An 11162-nucleotide genomic window follows, 5' to 3' on the forward strand; every position below is an offset into this window, starting at 1 on the left:
TGTCCTGGGAATCCCTCTTCCCAAATTCCTGGCTGTGGAGCTCTGCATCCCGGCTGGAGAATGTGTCCTGGGAATCCCTCTTCCCAAATTCTTGGTCCTGGAGCTCCACATGAACACTTGAGAATGTGTCCCGGGAATCCCTCTTCCCTAATTCCTGGTCCTGGGCACTGGCCTCCCAGCTCTGGCTGCTGAGTAGAGCTGGCTTTCCAACCCCCAAGCCGTGGGCCTCAAGCTGTTTGGAGACACTGGCGTCACTTGGGGCATGGGTACTGCCCACTTCAGCCCACTCCCTTCTGATCCCTTCCCTGTGCCCCAGGTCCGGGTCTCCTGCGGGGCTGGCACCCCCAGTGCTGTAGTCCTGAGAAGCAACATGGGACCAGCTGGAAGGCCCTGCGGTGCTAGGGTAGGGGTCCGCCTCGATCCCGAATTCACTGTGCAGATCCTTCTGGGCCCAGCCAAGGAGTCCCTGAGAGTAAGGAAAAGAAACACAAAGAAACAATGCTCAGAGGTAATCAGAACAGGAATCAATCCAGGATGAAGTCAGTGCCGCCACTTGGCCCGACAGCTGGGGTTGGGTTCCGGCTGTGTGACTGTGAGCACACTGCGGCAGCACCCCAAACACTGTGGTCCTCAGGGACTGTATCCTTCATCAGGGACGAATCGCATGGCACACGTGAGAGCACCAAAGAGCACCCCACCCCTGGTGCAGGGTCATGCTTACAGCCTTGAGCAACACCTGGCTCCCCGCAGGACAAGGTCTGCCCAGGACCTAGAGCACTGACCCCACTGCAGCTTACCACAGTGGGGACAGAGCCCCTCAGGCCCTCTCTCTGCGGGGCCACCCGGAAGCCCTCAGCAGCCTGGGCTGGTGGGGTTTCCACAGGCTCCCGGGGCTCGCTGTCCCAGCAGCCTCCCCCACTCACCCTTGGCTCAGGGCCCCGCAGCCGGCCAGCCTCGTCCCGTAGGGCCGCATTGGCCAGGAGCCGTTGCAGGATGGACACACTGGCTTCCCCGTCCCCAGGCCCAGCCATGGCCCCTCCGCCCACACTGGCGACCGCCCCAGGCTGCTGGGTGCGGCAGCGGCGTCTGGCCTGGACCTGTCGGGCAGGCGAGCGCTGAGCCCTCTGGCTCCGCTCCTCACCCTGGCTCCACTCCCCTGCCCGGCAGCTGCAGCACCGCAGCCCCGCCCAGAGGCCCGTTGAGTCACCCTGGCCGGGGACAGACACACCTACTGCAGAGTCTTAACCCTTCCTGCTCCTCCACTCACCCCACCCCATGCCCTGCCCGGAACCTCACAGAGCCAGCAGCAGCCACTCGCTGGGCCCGTTGCACTTCCACAGGGACGTGGGTCACAGTAGGGCCTACCCAGCACTCCCTCTGTCCTAGGCTCCTTCCTGTGGCAGTCACACACTCAAGGAGGCCTTGGCATAGAGACAGCAGGACTGGGCTAGAAAGCCAGGCAGGCCTGCTGGGCTGGCAGAGGCTGAGCCCGGCTCTGACCTTCAGCTGCACTATCTTGCCTTACACAACATCGTGACAATAATGGACTGCACACTCGCAACACACACGACACCCAGCACCTCCTGTGATTCACTGTACCCACACAACTCCAAGAGACAACACCACTTTCCTGAGATAGGGTCTAGCTATGTAATTCAAGCTGATCTTGAGCTATGTAGACTAGACTGGCCTCAAACTCACACAGATCCTCCTGCCTCGGCCTCCCGAGTACTGGGATTACAGGAGTGTGCCACCACACGGGGCTCAATGCTGTAACTCCGGAGAAGCCAGGAGTGATACCTGTCTAACATCCTCACGGTCCTGCTCTGGCCCCCAGGGCCCCCAAATAAAATGAAATCAAGGACCCTGAAGCTCAAAGGTTCACTCCCAAGCCCCTCAGCTTGTGAAGGCTTCCAGTGAGCTTCCCCACTGAAGGGATGAGTCCCCAGGCCTGGTCTCCACACGGTGCATGTCCTCACCTCAGGGTGGGTACTCGAGCAGGGCCTGTCCTTCAGTGGTGGTGGGGATGCCAAGAGCTCATCCAGCCAGAGAGAGCTGCCACCAGGCCCTGCAGGCTCAGGAGACACCGGGCACCAGTCCTGGGCCTCAGCTGTGGGCTGGGCAGTCTCAGCCCGGGCCAGGGTCACTGTCTCCTCCACCGGCAACGCCTGCTCAGGACCCGGGCCATTGGCAAAGAGCACACAGGGCTGGTCGGAGGGTGCTGGCTGCTGCTGGCCCTGAACGGGCTCCAGCAGGGCCAGGGCAGCCTCTCTGGTGACCGCAGGGAGAGGAGCCTCCTGCCCAGTGGGCGGTTCCCGGGGCTGCATCCCCTCCTCAGCCTGCAGCAGAGATGGGGCATCTGACATAAGCTCTGGGGATGGGGGGACCCCTGGGCCTTCCACCTGCACCCAGGAAACAGGCCTCCCTGTGTCCCCAGGAGGGGCCTGGGCCGCCTCCCCTTGCAGGGACACAGTGCAGCTGCTAGCTTCAGCAGCCTCCATGGCCTCGCTGGCTTCAGTGATGGGAGAGGGCGGTGGAGAGTCCAGAAGCCGCAGGCCTGGACCCGGGAGCCTGGCAGGGAAGCTCCACTCGAAGGACTGTGACAGGCTCCAGCTGGACTCCGTCCCACTCCCCAAGGGTCGATCCAGGGCCGCCTGGCTCCCCTGAGCCTGGGGCAGGGCAGCCAGTGAGCCCCCCAGCTTCTCCGGGGCCTGGCTGGGCGGCCGGAGGACACCTTCCGAGAAGCGGCGTTGAGCCAGGCTGGCAGGACACAGGCTGGAGTCACCCATGAGGGCCATGTCCTCCCCTCTTGGAAACGTCCTCTTGGGCTCTGGCACTTCAGCCCCTTCAATCAGAGGCCTTGGTGGGCTGGCATGCGGGCATTCAGCACTGGGGTGCCCTGAGACAAGCTCAAGCGGAAGGCTGCTGGCTCCTGGGATCTCTGTGGCTACTTCAGAGGGGAGCCCGGGGCTGGGTAGCTGGCAGAGGCCCTCAGCAGCAGCAGGAACAGCAGACCGGGTAGTGCCTGGGGATGGCGGAGTCCCAGGGTGATAGGGAGAAGTCTCAGAAGCTGGGGCATTCTGGGGAGACCCCGGGGCTGGGCCAGCAATGTCCGCAGGGCAGCCTGGACTGGTGGAGGCCCAGGCCTTGGTGAGAACCTGCAAGACAAAGTGGTCCAGGCCGTCAGGTACTGCCGAGCTGGCTGGGGGACCCCTGACCCAGGCACCTGGAGACAGAAAACCGGGACTCAGGCAGCCAGGGACCACTGTGGTCAGTGCAGCGACACCCCACCTTCCAGGGTCACAAGAGTCCTCTGCAGGCTGTCACCCAGATCTGTACCTCACAGGTACCTGGGTCATCCTTCCTGCCACCACCCAAGCCAAAGCTTGGTCACCAGAAGGTCCCCCATGGTTCATGATCAGGGACTTGGGAAGGGGGCATCCAAGAAAGAGCCATAAACTATGGGGCCCAGTGTCACCCACAGAGCAGAAGCAGGACAGCCCCAGCTTTGCCCGGCATTTCCTCCCAGGAGCTGAGAGCCCCTCTGCAGGTCTGAGCCTCAGCTTCCCCATGTGGTGGGGCGAGAACTCCAGGACCTGGCCAGGCTGGCCCCTAAAAGCCCCTGCCCGGGCCCCGCCTCCAGCTCTGTGACACTCTGGCCCCAGGGCCCATGCCAGCAGCCTTGACCACTGAAGCCCCCCATGGGTGACTCCTACAAACCCTTCACTTGCTCTGGGATCAACATGACCTCTGCCCACTATCTAACCCTGGAGATATGAGGGGTCCCTTCCAGGCCCCAGGCAGCAAGCCTCCTTCTCCCAGTACCCCCAGGCAAAGCTGCCACCTCCACTGTGGTAGCGCTGCCCCCGTCCAGCCCTCTGCCCCCTTGCCCCAGTACCTCATGGGGTCCCTCACCCACACCCTCTCACCCTCCCACTCCCTGGCCTTCACTCTCTCCACCACAACACCAGTCTCCTGCAGGTCCCTCTGGGGCCTCACGGCGCTCTCCTGGCTCCTGGCCAGGCAGCTCAGCCCCATGGCCAAACTCAATGGCAGAGGACACTGCACCCGCGTCCTCCCTAGACAGGCACTGTCCTTGCTGGGGGCGGAAGCCAGCCGTCCCTCTGGTTCCCTGCCACCACCAGCCAACTGCTCTCATTTCTTCTAAACCTCCCTCTTGACCCTGCATCTCTTGGCAGCAACAGCTGGCTCTCCACAGGCTCCCAGTCCTCGAACGGACTTCCTCCTTCACTCTACCACTTGCCTTCTCTGGTTAGGGTTGAAATGACCTTCCTGAAGCCAAAGCCATCCTGGGGCTCACCTCTCACAACCCCCACAGATCGTAGGGGCGTCAGGTATGGTGGTACACACCCGTAACCTGCACACTCAGGAGGCTGAGGCAGGAGGATGACTGCCTCCCCACCTTGGCAGTCGGGCTCTGAGCACTGGGAGCCCTGTGCATTCTCTGCTGCCACCCTGACACCTGCTGTGGCAGACCCTAAGCCAGTATGGGCACGACAGACGCACACAGGCCTCTATTCCAGGGTGGCGGGGGGTGCTGGTCAGCAAGAACTTTCAAACAACAAGAACCACTTTGCTACAAATTTCCTAGGAGAACAGGTACTGTGGGGGCAGAAATGGGGAGAGAGGAAGAACCCCAAAAAACAAGGCTTCCTACTCTGATCCTCTAGGGAGCTCTGGAGGCAGACACGTCCGTTCCAGCCTCTGGCCCCTCCCACCTCCTCTTCCCTCCTGTGGACCAGCAGGTCCCCACTGGGGTGAGGAGAGGACTGAGCAGGCTGCACACTCAGCCTGTGCTGGGGTCCTTACATGCAGCAGAGCTGCTCTTTATGAGCATGCGCCCCAGAACCACACCTGAGCATGGCAGTCAGCAGGGGCCCTGGCCTGGGAACTGAGAAACCTGGCACCCAGCCCTCAGGCAAGTCCACAGGCCTCAGTTTCCCCTTTTGAACTACACAGGCAGTGGAAAACAACCTCAGGGGACCTCCCCGCCAAATGCTCTGACTGGCCTGGGGTGGGGAGATGAACTCACGTCATTTGGTGGCTTGGAGGCGGCCAGCTGAGCCAGGTCCCCGTTGACAGCCAGGTCAGAGGACGGGCCCCTGTGAGAAACATAGGCAAGGCATAAAGCAAAGGAACCAAGAGGCAAGAGTGTCTCTGGCCCCCACCCAGGGCTGGTGGGCACCCCACCAGCCTGCACCACAAGAGTCAAGGCCTGGCTCTGGGGACAGCACCAGGTCCAGCCCTAAACCCCAGGGACCAAAGCTCCCTCAGTGCAGGGCAGCTGGCCTGCACCCCCGCAACCCCCTCACCCAGTCCTGCTGGCAGAGTGTGCCCTGTGTGACCCTGACTATATTGCAGGGCCCTGTCTGTGAGAAGCAAAGGTGACTCTGGTTTTCAGGTGACAATAGGGCGGGGGCCGAGCCAGGGCCTTGGCATCCCCTCAGGGAGGGCAGTGCTCTTGGGGCCTGACACTAGCTGTCCCTGCCCAACACTGGCTCCTGGGGTGGCCCCCCACCTCTCTGCCCAACATCCTGGGCCCATTACCCCAAAAGGACCTCCTGAGCGTCCCTAGCCAACTGCTCACAGCACACCCAGGTCCCAACCAGCTCTGCCCCAGGGGGAACAGGCAGTTGGCCCTGGGCTTTTTGCCAGGACAGAGCAGACTGGAGGACAGCCTACACCTCTGCCCCCACCTGCTCAGCAACTGTGGGAGCCACCTTGAACCTTGGTTTCCCCATCTCCAAAATGGATCTAAACATAGCTTCTTCCAGCCGCGGAGTCAATGAGGCAGGCTGGTTCTCTGCATACACAGACTAAAACTTGTGCACTCAACATTAACGGACTATAGCGACAGAACTCTTTCTTCCTTTTGAGGATTCTAGACACTGAATACACAGGGTCTGTATGAGCTACACACCAGCCCTTTTTTATTTTGAAACAGATATTCTATTCTTTGCTAAGTTTCCTGGACTACGCTCGAACCCACAATCCTCCTGCCTCAGCCTCCCAGAATACTGGGATGACAGGCATGTGCCACCATGCCCAGCAGAGAATTATGGACAGCTTTTCAGACCACAAACTCCAGAAGGCACTGCCCACCGTGGAAAGACGCTGTGCTGACCACCTCTGCCCAAGATCTAAGGGCAAACTAAGGCCACAGCCGCAGAGGGCCACCCAGGTCTCTGGCTCTCACCTTGTCGTGGGGGTCTTGCTGCACTCTTCTGGACACTCTGCCAGAGCTGGGGCCTCTGGGGGTCCCTCCTGGGACCAGCCCCTGGCGAGAGCAGTCCTGGGGCCGTAGCGCAAGCTGCCATCCTGGTTGAAGGAGAGGCGCGAGCCCCAGAGCCGCTCGGGGCTAGGTGGGACCTCCTTCCGGGGCTGCTCCATCTTGGCGAGGATCTCCTCCACTGTGGAGGCAGCGCAGCGCTCCGAGGCTGGGCGGAATGGGGCAGGGGCCTTGCGTACACCCCCTGGGGCTGCACAGCGGGTTGGCGGAGTTGAGGGGAGCGGTTCCCCCTTTCCAGGGGGCTCCTGGGCCACTTCAGTTGCGGTGGCCTCAGCCACAGGCCTTGGCGCAAAAGGCAGGGGCCGCTTGCTGCCCCCATAGGGCTGGGGCCCAGCCAGCATGTTCATTTTCCGGGCGGAGGGCAGCTCAGCCAGAGGGCCCCGGGGTGGCCGAGGACCCACGGGCACCAGCAGGGAGGGCTTGGCAGGCAGCGCGGGCTTGGCGGGCAACGCCCGGGGCTTGGGCCTGACAGGTGGCTTGGCCCGGAGGTCACCTGCAGAAGAAAAGCATGGAGGGCGGGGCAGGCGTCAGACAGTCCTCACCCTGCACTCGGCCACCCTGCAGTCTCAGGGTGTCGCATCCCAGGCACAGGTCAAAGCCACCTGCTCTCAGGGCCCGCTGGACCATCAAGCCGGTCACACGTGCTGTCCTTTCCCAGTTCCCTGGCCATGCGTCTCACTGGTACATTTTGTGTCCTTAGCCCTGGCTCACACCTACCCAAAGCCCCCACCAAGTGACGGACCAGCGAAGGAGCCCCTGTAGCCAGCCTGCTGCCCGCTCTCGTCCCGAAGGACAGCCAACCAACCCCCTCTGCTCCAGGCTCTGATCTCCACCTGCCGCGCGTCCCACCCCCACCCCTCCCGGGCACCGCCCCACTGTCATCTGGTGTGTGACCAGGAATGCAAACTTACTATTGACCTAAGCCAAACAGAAGTAGACCGATTACAAGGAAAGAAAAAGAAAAAAGAAAAAAAAAAAAAAAAAAAAAAAAAAAAAAAAAAAAAAAAAAAAAAAACAAGACCAAAACAGTCCTTCTACGGGTCCCTTCTACACCTGGCCCCACAACCCACTTCTCCAGCTACACAGGAGGGAGAAAATCTAGACGGGGAGCCGGGAAGCTTTCCGTGCCTCGGTTTCCCCCAAGACAAAACACAAGGCTTCACCCACAGACACTCCTGGCTGCCCGCGATCGGCGTGGGAGCCCTCTCCCTCCAACTCCGCGCACCCCAGTCCCTCACCCCCGCCAGACCCTACGGCTGTGTCCCCGCCTCCCACCACCGGCCCCTCCGGCGCCCCACCCCGCTCCCCTCCATACCTGGCTCGCGGCCAGCGCGCCCGGGCTCCTCCTCCGGGTCCTGGGGTGGAGAAGCCATGGCCGTGCCCTCCGGGAGCGCGGACACCTCCATGCGTGCGGCCCACGCGGCCTGGGAAGAGGCGGGAGGGAGTGAGCTAGGGGCTGCGACCTCAGAAGGGAAAGGGGTCGCGGCGGTCGGGCGTCGCCGGGAAGTCTCCGTTCCCAGCACAGCCGGCCCGCGGGACAGGAAGAGGCCACTTCAGGAGGGGTCCTGGGAGGTCGCCGCAGGTCCCCAGGGCCACTCCTCAACTTGCCCAGACCTCTCAACTCGTCGCTTCACCCGTCCCAAGAAGACGGGGTCCAGGAGCTCCGGGCCAGCCCCCCACGCTAGCCCACTCACTGCTCCCTGGCACCCGGTGGGGCGATGGGCTCCAGGCGGGGCAGCAGGGCCGGAGTCTAGAGTCTCCAGGACCTGAATCACCTCCCCGGAGACGGGAAAAACCCGCTCCTCCCCGACCTGGGGCTCCGCCCCACCCTGCCCCCCTCCCGCCTCGCCGCTGGGAGTGGCTCCCGCCCCCTCCCCCCCTCCGCCTGTCTCATCCAAACACGGAAAAATAAGGCTTAAAAAGTAAACATCTGGAATACATTTTTTTTCTTTAATTTTTCAATTGCTCTGGCTTGAGCTTGGAATTGGATGAGGTAAAGTCAGGGCCTAGTCCCGTTGCCATAGCAATGGCCTCCCACTGGATTTCCAGAGCTGGCCTGGAGGAAGGAGGAGCCGCCAGGGCTGGGCCCTGGCGCGGCCGGGATGGGGCTAGAGAACATCCGGCGGGTGGGGCAACTTGGGGAAAAACTCTCGGGCTCCCCCTTCCCAGACCCTCCAGATGGGCTGGCCCGGAGTTGAAGGAGTGGGAGGGAAATACACCAGGTGACAGCCACGTGGTAGAAGCCAACCAGGTCCCCTCCTCTGAGCTTCAGTGGGCCTCTAGGTCCAGAGATTCCAGGATTCAAATCGGTGTGGGGGGGGGAGCGTCCTACTACTTTCCAGCTGTCTGGCTTCCCTAAGCCTCAGTTTCTGTATCGGAAAAATGGGGTTACTGATAGATTCTAGAGGTTTAAGGGAAGCAATCCAGGCAACCTTGACCATTATTACTGTGATCAGTCATAGCGTTCTGTCGCCACCTCCCCCCCCAACTCCAGACCCCAGGCCATTGCAATCCCGAGCCATTTCTTCAACTCCCAAGTCCACTCCTGTCACCCACTCGAGATCTGTGGTCCCAGCTCCACAAGCCTCCACACACCCAGGGCTGGGCTGAGGAGCAGCTTTCCTGCCCACCTGTTTGGAGGCCTGAGAGCCGCTTCCTGTCACCTGGTGGAGCTCGACCAGGCGGTCCCACATCCCCAGGCAGGGTTACAACCTTCGAGACACCCTCCAGGGGCCTGAGGACGGCCCAGTCTCTGCAGAACCCACCCTAACCTCCCTCTCTAATCGTGTCCCAGCGTGTCCAAAACAGCACTGGGCACGTAGGCAGGAGAGAAGCGGAGAACACAGCCCCGGATCGGCCCACTCCCGCGGAGGCCTGCCCACGGGTATGCACGAGGTCCACAACCAGGCCGCGGACGCGGGGAAGAGGGGCATCTCAGAAAATGAAGCCACAGGGCTCACGACTGAGTTCCCGTGCTTGACCGTCAACACAGAAGCACCGCGTGGGAGGGCAGATCCGCGAACCGGGCTCACAGAGGGGCCCCGTCTCGCCGGGCACCTGCTGGGCACTGCTGCGGCGAGGGGCCGCAGCGCGGAGAGCGGCTCGGACTGCGCAGCTGGGCGGGGTGGGAGGCCAGAGAAGCGCGGAGGGCGCGTGACTGAGAACACAGCCAGAGGCTGCAGGACCGCAGAGAGTCGAGGCACCCCAGCCACGGGAGACCCAGGGAGACCCGGGAGAAGACGATCGCAAGGCCTGGGGCTTGGCCTGGCCCCTGAGTCTCCAGCGGCGACCAGAGCGCTCGGGAGTGGCTGAGACCGAGTGGCCCGGCGAGGGACTGCAGGAACCCCAGGGACCCCAGAGATGGGTCGGGATGCCGGACCCGGCCGAGGGGGCGGAGGCAGGAAGGGCGGGGTCTCCACAGTGCCCGCCCTCGCCCCGCCCCCCTTTCTTTGGCCGAGAGAACGCGAGCCCGGACAGTGCGCCCCCCGACCCTCCAAACTTTCCGGTGACCTCACCTGCACCCGAGTCCAACGTGATCCCCGCCTCCTGCCCGCAGGCTCCGCGCACACACTCACGCGGCGCGGTCGGTCACGCTCCGGCCGACGCGGCCGGGTACCCACCGCGGTCCCTGCTGCTCCTGTTACGGTCACCGAGGGACCCGGGCGCCGCTAGCCCCGCACAGCCCGGCCCCCGGCTCCGCCCATGCCCCGCCCCCGGCGCGCTTCATGAATATGCATATACAAGCGGAAGCGGGAGTGGAAAACCCGTGCGGAACTCGCCTGCCCTGCACGGAAGGGGGCGGACCCACGCTGAATTATTCATGAGTATGCAAATAATGGGCTCGGGCCGAGAGAGACTGATGCAAGTCTCCCGCGCCACTGAGATGGCAGCCTAGAGAGTCTCGGTCCGGCCCCGCCCGGCAGCCGGCAGTGATTACAGTGCCATAGAGGCGCAGTGGCAAGAGGGAAGCCACCGGCCGGCCCAACTTCCAGCTAGACCCCGGGAGGACGTGGCCATGTGGCTGCCCCAAGTGTACAAACCGGGATTGCAAGACACTGGAAGGCAGTGTGTCGCCTCTAGTTACCCCTTTAGTGCTGTTAGCTCATTTTAGCCTTTGATGAAACAGGTTTCTAACGCCCAACCGTTCTGCATCCTGAAAATAAAAGCTCCCCGCATCCCGTCTCACAATCGCACACTCGTCCGCCCCGACTCTAGGCTCGGGTTTCTACTCCCCATCTGCAGGAAACATCGATCCTGATTCTATTATCTGCGGCCCCTGAAGACCCTTGACGCATAGGTGAGGAAGGATAGCTCAGCGCTGCCTCCTGGGCAGATAATGGAGCCGGATGAGGGATCCTTGCTAATCTGATCAGCGCTCATGAGCGCTACTCTCAGGTGGCAGAAACTGCTGCTGGTCCAGCAGCAGCAGAGCAGGACGCACCTGGAGCCCAGCTGCCCAGCAAGGCGGGTGCTACACCGTGCAAGTGTGTGATCACAACCTGGGCTGGAAAGAGGGGGCATGGACATGGCTTCCAAAGTCAGCCTCCTTTATTAAACGTCGATTTCACAGACCAGAAATACAAAATAACGGTAGAAATAGGCCCCAAAGCTGCCACTGGCCCGCCCTCCCCACCCCTGCTGCAGCCATGGGAGCAGGCCACCAGGCATGGGGCAACACGCTGCCCGGCCTCCCCCACTCTCCCCCAAAGACAAGGGGCCGCCACAAGCCCCAGTGACAAGCGTGCCATCCGCAGAACGTGTTAGATGGCACAGAATCTGAAGACAGCGGGTCTTGGGGAGGGAAACTGATCCGGAGAGGTGGGTGGGCTCCTGCAGCGCGGACAGCGCCGAG

At 62.4% G+C, this 11162-nt stretch overlaps 1 protein-coding gene across 4 annotated transcripts in view; it reads right to left on the bottom strand.

The window, feature by feature from the left end:
* The window catches only part of Tnks1bp1 (tankyrase 1 binding protein 1), a 17216-nt gene extending 7235 nt beyond the window's left edge, over nt 1-9981 (bottom strand). The window contains exons 1-6 of one of the 4 annotated variants that reach the window (XM_023706076.1): nt 9826-9981; nt 7626-7734; nt 6218-6803; nt 5054-5123; nt 1980-3158; nt 2-466 (exon numbers count right to left, since the gene is read on the bottom strand). In XM_023706076.1, the coding sequence (XP_023561844.1) occupies nt 2-466; nt 1980-3158; nt 5054-5123; nt 6218-6803; nt 7626-7716 (2391 nt within the window). In that variant the 5' untranslated portion in view covers nt 7717-7734; nt 9826-9981. Of the gene's footprint in view, nt 1; nt 467-1979; nt 3159-5053; nt 5124-6217; nt 6804-7625; nt 8092-9825 lie in introns of those variants that run through there. The other 3 variants (XM_023706075.1, XM_023706077.1, XM_023706074.1) reach the window with 3 other exon arrangements.
* Nucleotides 9982-11162: the final 1181 nt, after the last annotated feature.

This window comes from Octodon degus, unplaced genomic scaffold, assembly GCF_000260255.1.
Source record: "Octodon degus isolate 3935 unplaced genomic scaffold, OctDeg1.0 scaffold00239, whole genome shotgun sequence".
Lineage (NCBI taxonomy): Eukaryota > Metazoa > Chordata > Mammalia > Rodentia > Octodontidae > Octodon > Octodon degus.